At 30.7% G+C, this 15882-nt stretch overlaps 4 protein-coding genes and 1 pseudogene across 5 annotated transcripts, besides 4 other annotated features; all 5 read left to right on the top strand.

The window, feature by feature from the left end:
- Positions 1–4124: part of a mobile genetic element that runs on past the window's edge.
- Positions 1126–2699, top strand: TVAGG3_0436120 (annotated as a pseudogene). Its single transcript has one exon. A coding segment is annotated over exon 1 (1574 nt).
- Positions 2730–3170, top strand: TVAGG3_0436110 (repellent protein 1 family; the record flags this gene model as incomplete). The annotated part of the gene is made up of 1 exon (XM_051233999.1): positions 2730–3170. One exon carries the CDS (start codon positions 2730–2732, stop codon positions 3168–3170), a length of 441 nt encoding a protein of 146 aa, XP_051103729.1.
- On the top strand, positions 3219–3455 carry TVAGG3_0436100 (uncharacterized protein; the record flags this gene model as incomplete). Its single annotated transcript, XM_051233998.1, has 1 exon — positions 3219–3455. The coding sequence occupies one exon, from the start codon at positions 3219–3221 to the stop codon at positions 3453–3455; it is 237 nt and encodes a 78-aa protein (XP_051103728.1).
- Positions 4125–6533: 2409 nt separating the features above from the next.
- Positions 6534–7184: a mobile genetic element.
- Positions 7149–8767: a mobile genetic element.
- A 614-nt stretch (positions 8768–9381) lies between these two features.
- On the top strand, positions 9382–11025 carry TVAGG3_0436060 (regulation of choline O-acetyltransferase protein; the record flags this gene model as incomplete). Its single annotated transcript, XM_001308947.1, has 1 exon — positions 9382–11025. The coding sequence occupies one exon, from the start codon at positions 9382–9384 to the stop codon at positions 11023–11025; it is 1644 nt and encodes a 547-aa protein (XP_001308948.1).
- A 304-nt stretch (positions 11026–11329) lies between these two features.
- Positions 11330–11367: a mobile genetic element.
- Positions 11368–13672: 2305 nt separating this feature from the next.
- TVAGG3_0436040 (regulation of choline O-acetyltransferase protein) lies at positions 13673–15672 on the top strand (the record flags this gene model as incomplete). The annotated part of the gene is made up of 1 exon (XM_001308948.1): positions 14078–15577. One exon carries the CDS (start codon positions 14078–14080, stop codon positions 15575–15577), a length of 1500 nt encoding a protein of 499 aa, XP_001308949.1.
- Between the last annotated feature and the right edge of the window lie 210 nt (positions 15673–15882).

The raw sequence follows: 15882 nt of genomic DNA, 5'->3' as shown, positions 1-15882 counted from the left end.
GGCTGTAAAGTTTGTACTTCAATGTTGAACTTTTTCTCGAACATCTCATTAAATGAAATCATACATTGCAACAATGTTGTATCGTCTTTAAAGTATTTGTATATGTGAATGTTTTGGGCGCTTAAAGACTGTTCGTCATTTTCTATCTCGACTTGAAGTATAAAGTCAACCTTTCTGAAAGCACGTGTTATATACATAGATGTTATGCCAATGTACTTCTCTTCATTTATGTTCACAATCCAGTCTGTTGGAAACTTAAACGTTACTCTGTTCCCCTTTATTTTGACGTCAGGGTTTTCACTACTGAACGCAACAGATAAAGGTATTTGTCTATACATTTAGTTTCGGATAAAAATAAACCATTTACTCTTTCTTTGCTTCAGCTTCTTTGCTTTTGCTTCAGCTTCTTCTCTAGCTTTTTTCGCCAGCAAACGTGGGTTCTTCTGTCTTCCAGCAGCTAATGCAGCTAGTTGTTTTTCACTAAGTTTTCTCTTTGGTCTCTCTGCTTTGTTCTTGGTCTCTCTTCCTTCAGTTCGGATAAAATTTGCTCACGAATTTCTTTCTTCAATGCTTCAACATCTATGACCCCTTGGGTCTTGTCCGTAGGCTTGTCTGAGTCATTTGACTGCAGATAAAAAACTAAATTAAAACTTTAACCGATGTAAAATGAGCTTGTCAAAATCAGACGAGAGTCTATTATATTAAATGACGCCAGAGGAATACAACATCCTTTCTATTATGTAAGTCAGAGTAAAGATGGTAAAATATATGTAAGAAAAAGAAAGGTTCCATTAGCGAATGCAGAGAGCGACAACATTAAGGTGCATGGCAAGGGTGAAGTCCACGAAGCCCATATAAAACCTTCTGTTCAAACTGAAAAGTCAATAGAACAAGAAGAAAAGAAGCCAGATTCTTTCAATAACGAACCAAGAGCTTATTGCAAAGTTCGTGAATTTCATTGAAAAGCAAACCGAGTCAAAGAACCCTGACCCGCCAGTGAAAGAAGTTGAGACAAAAGAGAATGTACAGTTCATTGAAAATGTCAAGAAACAACTTCCACCACGAATGCCAAGAAGAAGAGTGAGAATAATGAAGTAAATAGATATTTTTATCTGAAGTAAATACATGCAGAACGAACAGCTAAACGAATTTACTCCAGCAGAGCATATTCATCAGATTCGCTCATATTTCGATATCATAGACAATGCAGTTCAAATTGGTGACACTAATAGAAAATATTCTGACGCAAAGATTCCATCACAACCTGGAACTGCTAAAGATAACACATGGGTAACATTCAATCTCTCACCTCCTGGTGAAAATATGTTGGACCTTTACAATACATTCATTACGTATAAAATGGAAGGTCAATTTATTGTAGATAAAGAAATTGGTTCAGGTTCCAATAAAACAAACCCACCAGGATTTTGGATTGGTTTCGATGACGCTTTCTATGCAGTTGCTGGATATCAAATCCTTGCAAATGGTCGTATCGTATATTCTCAAGACAACGCAAGAGAAGAAGCATATATAACTTCAAACTCACAAACTACCGAACAAATAAAGAAAGTAGATGTTTTCTCAAAGACTCGACATGAAGATGTATGGAGTCATTCGGGAACATGCAGAACAGGACAAATTGTTAGTGGTCCAATTACAGCAGGAAAATCATTTGATTTTAAGCTTCGTTTAAGAATTCCTGTTAGAAGATTCCTTCCATTAGAAGCTATTCGATTTATTCCAGCTTTTGCAGGAAACATTCAGCTTAAAGTAAAGTTCAGTAGCGACGCCTTACAATGCACATCTATATCTGTAAATGATATCATTGCTTTCAATCCAACTCTTAAAGTTGCATTTGCTTCAGATTCAAATCCACCGACAAATAAATTTGTTCCATGGAATGAACCATTCACTATGATAACGAAGGCAGTAGAAGCTAGTGGAACAGTTACTATTACAACTGTAAACCAGCAACTATTTCGAACAAAGATGGATTTTAATGAATGTTTCATTCATCCAAAGTCATTCTCTTTAGACCCTAACATTTATACAGAACTTGTAGAACATTATACAAACGAGGCTTTATGTTTTCCTGTTAAAGTTATGGATTGGATTCCTATGGACGGTTCATTCTCAAAGAATACAGATAGTTCAAGTGCAACATTTACAGCAGCTTATACGCCTATTAATGTTAAAAGTATTTGGGCACTATTTAGAAAGAAAGACAACTATTATGTTAATTTTGAGAACCCTAAGTTTAAATATCTTCAGCTTTCCATGGGAGCTTATGGAAATATGCCTGCAGAACCTGAAAAATCATATGGACCTGTATTTTATGAAATGGTTGCGAACGCTTGCAATACAAACAATGATATGATAGGATTTAATGAAGATGTTATGAGGTCATTGGTGGATGATGGTAGTGTGGAACATAAATGGGATAGCTATGACAACACACATTTCTTATGTGGTTTTCCAACAGAAGTGGACTTTTGCTTCCACAAGGTCAAACATCTACTGCTCCAATAACATACAAATTGTCTGTTAAAGGACCTATTGAACTAGCAACTGAAAACGTACCAAAGCCACTTATTGGATTTATGAGGGATTGTTGCTTTGCCATTCAGGTGCGTGCTAATGGAATCCCAATAATAAGATTAGATGACTATAACTTAGCCACGGACGACAGTGAGGAATAAAGGATGAACGTTTATTTTTAAAGCTTATAAATGAGTTCTTCATCAAGCTCTCGTGAACCTTCACCATCTATGAAACAAACTTTACCAAACGATTATGGAGCACCTATTGAATATTTCTTACGAGCTGCACAATGGCAAAGAGCAGTCTCACCAAGGTTAGGTGTTCCACCAGCTCCTGTCAAAAATAGCATTTGGTCAAGTCCTTATATAAAATATGGTCTCCCACTAGGTTTGCTAGCTACAGCAGGAGCAGTTATGATGTTGAAAAGAAATAAAGCAAATGTTGTAAATAATACTGAAGTAGCTGAAGTTAAACAAACTCCGACACCATCACAAACAACACCTTCAATGACTCCTGAACCTATGAAAGTACAAACTCCTGTTCAAAAGTCAACTCCTAAACCGACTCCAACATTTAAACCAGAACCTACTCCTCAAATAAATCGTAAAACTCCTGCGTTTCCTTACTGAAAAAATAACGTTATTTTTATTTAATATTAAAATTTTTATTTGATTGAAATGACGACTAAAGTCACTGAAGCAATGAAACAAAAGTTTTTGGTAGAATACATTAAATCAGGAGCGGTTCCAGAAGGTTTTTACGTTCATACTATGAAGGATGGTAGAGTTCAGTTTAGAAAGATAAAGCAACCATTAGATAGAGAAGGTATATTAAGGAAGATTAAACTTCATGAGGACAACATTGCTGAACTTAAGAAGAAGTTAGAAGAGTTGGAGAAAGGAAGAGAGTTATAAAGCAATGAATTCAAGTGGGTGAAAAAACAGGTGAAAAAAGAGGTGAAATCTCACCACTTCACCTAAATTTAAATGGATGTTTTCATACGTGTGAGGGTGGTGATATCATTAATTTTTAAGTTTATTTTTATATTTTACTGAAAATTTTTATTTGGATGTAAATGACGAAAACTATTGAGATAACAAACTACAACGGTCATGAGTTCAAGAATTTGTTCTTCGTTCCTCGTGAAAATACATTCTATCAGATACGAGGGAGAAAGGGTAAAGTTAGTTTGAGCGTTTATGAAGGAATGAAGAATGGAAAGTTTATACAAGCATACGATACAAACGGTAAACGTGTTTCATTAGCTTTGTCAAAACTTACTAACATTTATTTTGACAGTGACTTTGACTCTGACGATTGGAGCGACAGCAGCGATACTGAAGAATATGAACTATTGTGTGAAGCACAGCAATGGGAAGAGTTGCAATACTTTTGTAAGTGAGAACGTTTATTTTTACAGTAGTAAGGTGAAGTGGTTGGCGGCTTTATAAATATTTAAGGTTAAGTTGGTGTTGTCGTTTGTGTTGTAAAATTTACGTTAACGGTTTTGTAAAGTGTCAAATTCACAAGTATTGCGTACGGAGGAACGCAGTGCCTCAGTACACGAGATATGTATACTAACTATTTTTTTCGAATTTTTTCGAAAAAAAAATATTTTCAGAACAGCCTTAACGGCTAAGATTTAGGAACAATGTTAAGTATCAAAAAGAAAGGAGGTCTGATATAGACAACATATATCGTTGTGTTGCATGCTAAGTTCGGTCAAAATGTAAACCTCTCAATTTTATCATCGGGGAAAGTAACTCAATTCCTTCAAAATTATTCTTTAAATATTGAATTTAAAGTTATTTAATTTGGATTATAAATAAATAGGCTAATACAATATTTAAAAATGAGAAAAAATAACTTTTCAAAGAACTTTTCATAATCTCAAAGAAAATTTTTTATTCAATAATTATATAAATTAATTAACATTCATAATGGAATTGGATTTTTTTTATAAAAAAATGGTCCTACTTAACTTTTTGAGAGAATTTGGCTTTTCATTTTTTATTATGAGTAGACCAACCATTCCTTCTTGGTGGTTAATTCAAACACGCGAAAAACTTGAATCTCGCGAACTCAATTATTTAATTGCGTGTAAGCGAGTTCCATACGAGGATGAAATGAAGTGTGAATTTAGATCAATTTCGAAAAACACACTTAAAGCAGCATACACAAATGCAAATTTAACGCCCCCAAACGTTAAATCTGGTCCGACACCAGATGATATTACTCCTGAAAATTTGCAATATGTTCTCCAAAAATTTCAGGAATATATGTGCGGAATCCAAAAGATGTTTTGGCGTTTAAACATGGATCAAAATGTTTATTCAGTTTCCTACAATAAACTCAGAAGAATTTACAGTATTTTGGAGATCAAAGAACCAAAAAGTGACAGGCCCCCTCAAAAATATTATACGCTATATGAAGCAACAAAACCTGATACCATATGGCATGTAGATGTTCATTTTTTATACGGTTCACAGAGGTTACCTGTTTATGGTATAATAGACGATAAATCTCGGTTTTTGTTGGCTTTAAAAATTTTGCCAAATAAATCTTCCGAATCTACAACAAGAGTTGCCGAAGAAACGATTGGCTTATATCAAAAGCCATTTTGTTTCTGGTCCGACAACGGGGGAGAGAATATGGGCCAATTTTATAATTGGCTCATGCGAAACAACATTCAAATCCGCCACACTCTCCCCCATATGCCGCGCCAGAACGGCAAGATTGAAAGGCTCTGGCCGTCTCTTGAAAGAAATGTCGGCCGGTCTTCAAATGCAAAACAAATTCAAGAATTTCTTGATAAATTCAGGAAAAATTACAACTCAGTACCACATAAAACCCTTCCCAAAAAGGGTTTTCGCCCCATGACTCCAGAAGAGTGTTACAATGAGACACCACATTGGAAACAGGGTGAAACGCCATTTTGGAGAGTTATGATTGATGGACACTTCGAAATCAAAGAAATACCGAACCATTGAATACACAATTACGAATAAACGCTTAATTTTTATAAAAATCTTATTACATTTTTCCTGAATTTTTAAATTGTACAATAAAGATGGAAGGCTTTGGGGTACATATTAATATAATATACCTCAAAGCCTTCCATCTCCACTACAAATGGGAGAAACTTTGTCCGAATAGTTTAACATTCGGACAAAGTTTCTCCCATTTAAAGAAAGAATTGTTCCTTATGAGGTATATAGTTATAATGTATACCTCATAAGGAACAATTCCCTCCTTAAAACGAGAAAACTTGTTCGGAATTGTTTATCATTTCGAACAAGTTTTCTCGTTTTTAATAAGAAACTAAAGGCTATGAGGCACTGATTATATATTAGTGCCTCACAGCCTTTAGTTTCTAATAGATAGCTGGGAAACTTTCTCCAAATGATAAGTTATTCAGAGAAAGTTTCCCAGCTATCAAGAGGGAATTGTTCCTTATGAGATATATAGTTATAATGTATACCTCATAAGGAACAATTCCCTCATTAAAATCGTAGATATTTTTTATTTATTACTCATGCTTTCAAAATCACAATCCTCTGAAAAGTTATTTTTTATTAAGAATTTAGAATTTTGATAAATGCCTTTTTTCAATTTGATATAATACTTATATATTTTCAAAAAGACATTTTGAAAAGATATCTCAAAAGTTCTCTGAAAACCTATTTTTGATTAATTTTGAGAAATATCCGTATTAAATTAATCAATAAATTCATTCAACACTACTTTAATTTTTAAATTCAAAAAAATATATGTGCTTCTTCAAATGTCTCACAAAAATTTTATTATAAAATTATATACAATATTAAAAATCCCACAACATTTTTTTACTTTACATAATCGTACTTCCTCGATGATTAATTTCCCCTCAATTCCTATCGTTGACCGAACTTAGCATGCAACAGTTGAAGGTTGAAAAAATCTCTAATATTTGAGCCCAAAATTTCAAATTTTAATTTTTTGAAAAAAGAGGCCACCCGTATGTACGTTTATTTGAGAGGAGGAGAATTATATTTTTGAAAGGGTGAAACATTATGAATATGTTAATTATATAATAATATGTATTATTATAAAAAAGAAAAAATAAAGCACGTTAAAATTTTTCTTTCTTGATTTTTTACAAAATCTACTTAGAATTATGCAAAATATGACTAAATAATTATAAATTTCAAGTTAAATTTTAATTTTGATAAATAATTTAAATTTCAAAATATCAAGTTCAGTTCGACTATGTATGTAGTAATTCCTCAATAAAGTGCCAAAACCCTATTAAAATATATGAACATTTTCAACATTTTAATGTTTTTATTTAAAAATTTGTTGGAATATGAGCTTCAAACAATTATTATGTAAATAAAAATAATTAAATATATGTATTTATTCGTATTACAACCGTAGTAAGTCGATTCTTCCTTTCTTCTACTGAGATTTGAATTTGATTTCGAATTGTAAAGAGATTCAAAGGGAAAATACTAGCGGATAAAAACTACCTCAATGAAAGGGTCATAATGGAGTCAAGTTGTATTTTTTGATATTTTTTGCTTTTCGAGCCTAAATAGGTAGCCAAGATAATGCCTAAAAATAAGGTTCTAAATTCTGAAGTTTACGTGATCCTCTCGTGTGCAAAGGTACATTCACTAGGCGATAACAGTAAAATGGGATAAAAATAGGATAAATAGCATCCCTATATAGTGCCTAACAATATTTATACGGGCCAAAAAAAATTTGGCAAGAGATTTGGCGAGTTATAAAACTTATAAAATTGAGAGGGATTTTTATTTTTGAATTTTTTGGAAAGTTAAAATTGCGATTAAAAATCGATTTCCAGGAGAACTAAGCATCTCATCATATATTTAAATCGATAAAAATATTAATTAATAGTTGAATAGTATAACAACGTGAAATTATGGCTGAATCTACAGAAAAAATGAACATATTTGACATTTTTGAAAATTCATACGTTAGATGGTGACAGACTCATAAACTATACTTTAGCTAAGATTGATATATGGTTTCAACAACACATGGTTAAAATCGTAAAAATATTTTAGATTTCAAAAAGATATATATGGTAATATAATGGAACAAAGTCAACAAATAGCATGTTAAATATGTTATAATTAACTTTTTATTAGATCCAATAGTAGATATCGAATGGTTTCCAGCTTTATGGTTAATTATTTTCTTTTCGAGCTTCTCTTTAACTGTTGTATTAAGGTTGTAAATTTTTGATGCTAGAAACTATGGAATCTTCTTTGCTGCTGCATTTTTCTTGAGAGTTCTTGCAATTTCGAATAGATCTGCGCATTGTATGAAATGGAGGCTTTAAAATATCTTGAAAACAGAATAGGACTGCTTTTCCAAAGGAATGCTTACTTGTAAATCAGAGAGTTTCAAAATTGAGAGCAAGATTATCATCATAACTTTCGATTTTGCTGCGAAAAAGGAAGACAAGTAATTAACAAATCATTTACTGTTGTTCATCAAAAGAAGAAAACTTTGATAACAACTAATGATGATAAAATCAAGCTATCTTTTAATATTTTAAATTGATAAGACATTCAAAATATTTGAATGGTTTAAAATATTTTCTTTTAATTTCTATAAGATATTATCATGATTATATAATAAAATTTAAATTTTTATTCAAAAAGGCAATATTTCAAACTTTTAATTTCAAAAATATTAATTCTGCAATAAGTGTATTTAATTGTAGCAAATTTAATGATCCTTCGTCATGCTTAGCAATTTGGAACTCATAAATTAATGATTTCTTCAAGTAAAATTCTGCATTATTTCAAAAGTCAATAATTCTCTAGTAACTTTTCTTCAAACCTTAACCATTATATTATATGTATAATGGAGAATAATTGCAAAGAAAGATAGCCGAATTTACTGGGTAGTTCTTGTGATGCGAAAAAATTGCAAATTAACACCTAGTTTTAACAGCATCAATCTCTTTTTGCTCTCATTTAAATGCATTCGCACACTTTAATTTTGAAATATAAGAGTTTTGGAAATTATCAAATTTATCTGCTCAAATACTATAGATCTTCATAAGTGTTAATAGAATCATTAGCCTTACATATAGTGTTTAATATAATGATGCACATTATACTGGGATTCATTCCTTATTCATCTAGTTATTATAAGATTTACAACCCCATGAAAATTTAAAATTTTGTCAAAAATAGTGAATGTACCTTTTCGTGTGCACCCTTAATACATGAATATGTTTTTGAAGGATTATCATTTTCGTCTGGAAAAGTGACAAGCTCATATTTTGTCACTTTTTCAGACGAAAATGATAATGCCCCTATTTTTTTTAGGATCGTATGGATGCCTTCAAAGCTTCTATGAAGGAAATGTTTTCTTTTCTCTGAATTTTATTTTAGAAAACATTTTGTCAATTTTGCATTTTCAATGAAAGGGTTTCAAACCTTTTTACAAAATATGAGCTTATTTTCCTGTTTTTATTAGAGTGAGTAAAATAACATAAAAGTGACTAAAAAGTTTTACAACATGCTAAAAAAGTGAAAATCGGATCAGAAAATTTCACTTGGATAAATGCTAATTGTCCTGATTTGCCATTACAACTTCGTTTGCAATCACGAAGTAATTAATGGCAACCTTAACTTTTCGAGCAAATCGCAAAGAGAGCCGCTTGAAACTATAGATCTCTCAGCTAAATGGAGACCAATCCGAATTAAGTTCAATTATGATTTCTTAGAAGGTAAGAATGACTTTCCACTTAGATGTGACCGGGTTAATCAAATAATTAGAAATAATGGTGTTTCATATTCATGCCAAGAAGAAGATATAATGACAGAAGCTAAAATAAAAGTTGTAGAGCAAACCGTTGATAATGTAATTAAGTTCTTCCAAAACACAATTAAAGTTAAATCAGTTCAAAATTCAATCACAGTAACTAATATTCCAGATTTAGGAAGTTTCCCCGAAATGGTTTTCGACGATACTGATTTAGCTATTGTTGCATCATCAGCAGCTTATGGAGAAGGAAATCCGATTATCGCAGCTGCAGGACCACGCTTTGTATTAAAGCCATCATATCGTCCGTATATTGGTGTAATGTTCTTTAACCCCAGATTTGTTCCAGAAAAACCTAGTAACATTTCAGATTTTGATAACAAATTCTTTTACATTATTGTTCATGAGTTATCACATGCTCTTGGCTTCCTACAAGCAATGTACCCTTACTTTCATCCTTACGAAGATGAAGATAATTATTATTCCACTTTAACTTGCTCATTGCGCAAGTTCGGAAAGAAATTTACATTTTTGGTAACACCGTATTCACATCTTTATGCGAAAAAGAGGTTCGGAGTTGACAAATTTTATGGAGATAGCGGAAAATCATGTCCAGCAGGTATTGAACTCGAAGATCAAGGTGGTGATGGAACATCCATGTCACATTTAGAGAAAAGAACGTATTTTACTGATCTAATGGTCGGATCTTATTCTGAATCTAACACTCCTCACATCAAATTCTCTGATGCATTGATGGCTGTACTCATGGATACCGGAAACTACAAATTTAACTGGGTAAATGCTCAACCTTTAGTCTTTGGGCACCAAGAATCATTAAATTCGAAACCAATGGAAGAATTCGCCATGGAACCACCGCAAAAGGTATTCCCACAAGGTTACTTTTTCACCGAGAACAATAGTGTTGGTTTTGATTACAGATCTTTTGAAGTTCATCAAATATTTCTTAAAGACAATGAAAATACATGTAAACATGCCGGTTTTGAGCTCTATTGTTCAGATGCGAAGTATAAATTCTATAATCCCAACAAAGAACCACTAATTGGAATAGATTATCTTGCAGATTTCCAAAAAATCATTGATCCTGAGTATTATTGTGAAAACAAAAAAGTCATCCTTCCTGGATACTTAAATGACATGCCAAAATCAGATTACGCCGAAGGACATTTCGAAAACTTATGCGGAACATTTAAATGTAATGGATATGAAAGTTTTGAGTTTAATGTTGTTGATGCCGATAACAAAGAAATTACTCAGAAATGCACGAAAGAAAACATCAATTCTTCATTTATTTATCCTGTTAAATTCATTTCTGATAAAACTAATAGAGTTTCTAAGATAAATTATTGTCCTGATCCTGAACAATTTTGTAGAACAATTAAATTGAGTTTGATGAATTTCAACAAAGATCCATTAGATGAAAAAACAAAAGTCCTTGAAGGAGATCCACAAACTCCTCCTGAATGGTCATTGAATTATGATGACTTAGAAAAAGAAATCAAAGAAAAGAAGATAATTGGAATTGTTGTTGTTGTTTCTGTAATTGTTATTATTGCTTTGATTATTGCTTTGATTTCATATTGCGTTTTCTGTAGAAAGTTACATGTTAAAAACAATCAGTCTGTAACCACAGATAATCTCAATAATCCGCAGGCTGAATTAAAGCAAGAATTGTTATAACTTCTTTCAAACAATAAAAAAATGTATATTTAGCATTTTCAAATTTTCAGAATTTTTGATGTTAATGACAATTAGAATTGCCAAGAATTAATTAACACGCACATTTAAAAATCAATTCTCGGTATTTAAAATTTCAATTATAATTTTGCATATGGAATTGTTGTTTTAATTTATTAATAAATTATTCAAATGTGAATATTCTGTTTGAATTAAAATGTTCTAGAGGGTTTTTACACCATATGATTACATGTTTTTTACAAAATTTAATTTGAGATATTTATGAAATAAAAAAGACAGGGTATAGTGTTGTAAACAGAAATTCATCAAAAGTGACACCTCGGAAAAGCTAAAATATTGAATTTTTGGAACTTTTGATAGAGCACGTTTTTAAATATTAATTAAAGTAAATGTATATTTTGTAAAGATTCTTTTTAATAAAAAAATAAAATTTTGAAGAAGAACACAAAATCTTCTGAAAAATAATATCACATAAACTCATATTATTTTCTAATATATAACTATTTTATATAAAAATCAAATTCAATGATCTTAAAAGCGAAGGATAAACCTCAAAATTTACGAATATAATGAGTGGGAATATAATGCTTATCTATCATAAAACCATATGAAATATCAATTTTTGCTTTACGCCTAATTTTTGACGACAATTAGCAAAAAATGTTAAATGTTAACACTCAGTCCATTTGAATATGAAAAATAAAATCGACTTTGATTAAATGTTTTTATTTATCATGCAATTCTTCTTGCGACCAAAGATTTGAATAAAAGTTCAAAAAATAAGATAGCTTAAAAAATAATATACGGTAGTGTTTACTAATAGATGAATAGTATATAAATTCTATTAAAATGGATTTGATCCAAAAAAATATATAAAATTTGATCATAAATAAAATCGTTTTAAATTACTTCTTCATTTAAATTATAACAATTATTTTTGATTTTATATTTTTTTGGATCAAATCCATTTTACCCAGATTTGCTTTACTTTTACCACCTCTCGAAAGCTGGGGACACCGCCTATCGTTGGGAGTAGCTATTAAATAGAACCACCAAGGGTATTTTTCGAACTGCCGGTGTAGTGTAAACATCCGACATAATGATTCATTATGCCAAGGTTTGATTCCGATTTAGCCAATTTTTTTCTTTTTTGGATCATGAATTTTTTTTTGGGTCACTATAAGATTTGTTTCATGTTCTAAATCTGCTGCATATGTAATCTATTTTTATTACCTATTTTTTAAAAATCTATTGGATTGCCAAATTTGAATATATTTAAAATCATAAAAATCCAAAAAAACTATAAATATATGTTTTATGCATAGTGCCGATACTCAAATATCAGATTACTTAGATCCATGAATAATATCCGAATTTTTTTTCTTAAAATTAAACTTCAAAACTTCTTCCAATCTTATTCTTAATCAATTGTAAATTTTTAAAACCATTTTTTAAAATAATTTTGCGTAAATTTTATTCTCATGTTGTTTTAATCGAAAATTGATACATTTTCAAAAAAATAATATTGACTTATGAAATTCATTTTTAAGGTGAAATAGTATTGTTTTTATTAAAGTATATGAATAATATATAAAAAATTAATGAATAATATAAGCAGATTTTTAGTTTACAAAACAAATATGAGCAATGCAATTTCAAACTTTTGCTGGCAATTTCGATATTGCTCAAGTTTGTAGTATTTGTGATACCTATAACATCGGCTTAATCAAAATTCGATTTTTCTTATGAGTTATTGAGAAAATTTGATTGCAATGAGAAGGATTTCGACGTTTTTGATAAACTAAGAGCTGAGCTTTAGGGGTTCAGTTCATTTATGGCTGTAGTTTGATGCGTAGATCTCTTTTTTATTGTAAATTCTTTCAGCATGGAGATCGAGAATGAATCTTTTGAGAACTTTATGAGTTTTTACACCCGTAAAGAGGTCCTTCGAGGAAAGATAGTCCAGACTACATGAAGATGTGGGTTAACCAAAAAAATCCGATGGTTTCCCCATATTCATGTAGATCTTCGAAAAAATGAGCACCAAAAAAGCCAAAAAAATAGGCTTTTTATTGGATTTGTACACTAGATCAATAATCTATTTAGGATCTGACACTCTTTTTAGCCAGAGATATGAGGTCCTTTCTAGGAAAACGATCTATTCATCCATAAAAAAAATGAATTATCGTTTTCCCCAGAAATTACATGGGGAGTGGTAAAAGTAAAGCAAATCTGGGTAATAGAATTTATATACTATTCATCTATTAGTAAACACTACCGTATATTATTTTTTAAGCTATCTTATTTTTTGAAATTTTATTCAAATCTTTGGTCGCAAGAAGAATTGCATGATAAATAAAAACATTTAATCAAAGTCGATTTTATTTTTCATATTCAAATGGACTGAGTGTTAACATTTAACATTTTTTGCTAATTGTCGTCAAAAATTAGGCGTAAAGCAAAAATTGATATTTCATATGGTTTTATGATAGATAAGCATTATATTCCCACTCATTATATTCGTAAATTTTGAGGTTTATCCTTCGCTTTTAAGATCATTGAATTTGATTTTTATATAAAATAGTTATATATTAGAAAATAATATGAGTTTATGTGATATTATTTTTCAGAAGATTTTGTGTTCTTCTTCAAAATTTTATTTTTTATTAAAAAGAATCTTTACAAAATATACATTTACTTTAATTAATATTTAAAATTAAAGAACAAAAGAACTACTCAATCAGATATTCCACAGTCCGAAAAATGGAGACCAATAAGAATTAAGGTTAATTATGATTTTGTTGAAGGAAAACTACGCAATGAGAGGAGCTGCTACGATGTAGGTCAAATAATTACAATTAATAACCAATCATATAAATGTCAAAAAAAAGACATATTAACAAAAGAACAAATAAATGCAATTAAAGTAACAAATGACAATGTAATTAAGTATCTTCAGAATACACTTAAAGTTCAAAGCCTTCTCGAACCTATTAAAGTCAATTACATGATTAATTTTGGGGAATTCCCAGAAATGAAATTTCCTGACACCGATTTTGCGCTGGTCGCTACATCTTATGTCCATGAAGATGGATCATCTGAAATAGCTGCTGCTGGATCCAGAGATTTCATTGACTCTACATTCCGCCCTATTCTAGGTATGGTAAGATTTAATCCAGCTTTTGTACCGTCCACACCAAGTAATTTAACTGATTATGATAATAACTTTTTCAGTACAGTTCTCCATGAACTCACACATGCACTTGGATTTATGTACCCACTCTTTGAACACTATCATCCTATTAATTCAACAACTCCGTATGGAAATAATGCTCTCTGTTCTTTCACTAAATATGGAAGGAAATTTACATTTTTAGTAACTCCATATTGTCATCTTTTTGCTAAGAAGAGATTTGGTGTTGAAACATTTTATGGTGATAATGGTGCTAAATGCCCATCTGGTATTGAATTGGAAGATCAAGGTTCATCTTCAACTGCTGGAAGTCACCTAGAGAAAAGAGTATATAACTCAGAAATAATGGTTGGAGATGATACTCTGACAAAAATACCATTTTTCAGGTATTCAGATGCAACATTATCCATTCTAATGGATACAGGCTTCTATCAAATAAATTGGGCAAATGCACAACCCTTAGTATTTGGACATCCTGAGTCTATTGATGGAAAACCAATTGAAGGTTTTGCAATTGACCCTCCACAAAAATCATTCCCGGAAAAATACTTATTTGATCTAACAAATGATGTTGGTTTTGATTATAGATCAATCACAGCTTACTATAATAAGTTAATATTAGAAGAATATATTGATTGTAGTAATCCTTTCTTCCAATTATATTGTGGTGAAGCAAGATATGCCTTCTATAATCCAGTGAAATCGCCGGTAATTTCATCGGATATTTTGGCTGATTATCAACTAACCATTTATCCAGAATTATATTGTTGGAATAATACAGCAAACCTTCCAGGAAGACTTACTGATGTTCCACAGTATACAAATGCAGGAGATTTAAAAATCGATGATATTTGTGGAACATATAAATGTAATAATTATGAAAGTTTCGATTTTACAATTAAGGATGCAGATGGAAAAACAATAACAAAGACATGTTCGAAGAAGAACATAAATGAAGAATTCAATCATACATTAAAAGCTCACTATAACAATACTGAATATATAATAACAAAGACAAACTATTGTCCAGATCCAGAGAGATTTTGTCGAACAATGAAATTATCATATATGAACTTCAACAAAGATCCATTTGATCCAAACACAAAAGTTCTTGAAGGTTATCCACAAACGCCTCCAGAATGGACATTTGATTACTCAGATTTAGACAAGGAACTTAAAGCGGAAAAGAAGAAACTTGCAATTGCTCTTGGAGTTACTTGTGGAATCAGTGTGATTGTTGTTGTTTCAATAGTTCTTTGCTGCTATTTCAAGAAGAAGAAATCACAACCATATCAACAGCAATCTGATCAAGTTGAAGAAGACATGGTAAATAATCCATAATTTTTTAAATATATAATAGTCATAAAAATGATCTTACATATTTTGAATAATAAATTGCCTTTTGCAACATTATATTTAAAAAATCTAGTTCAAACAATAAATTCTTTGCCTTAGACATCATAAAGTTTAGACGAAATCAAAGGAAACTTTACTGATGAAAGCAATTTTATATTTAAAAAAATCATTCTTGAGTATTTAAAAAAGAACAACTATTGTCAATTCGAAGTTTATATGTTAGATGAAGTAACCTATATCATATCTCTAAATATAAAATTTATTTAAAAAAATATTATTTTTTCATTTGG

Source organism: Trichomonas vaginalis, chromosome V (assembly GCF_026262505.1).
Source record: "Trichomonas vaginalis G3 chromosome V, whole genome shotgun sequence".
Lineage (NCBI taxonomy): Eukaryota > Parabasalia > Trichomonadida > Trichomonadidae > Trichomonas > Trichomonas vaginalis.
The sequence above is the reverse complement of the archived record's forward strand: the minus strand, read 5'-3'. Positions and strand labels throughout refer to the sequence as shown.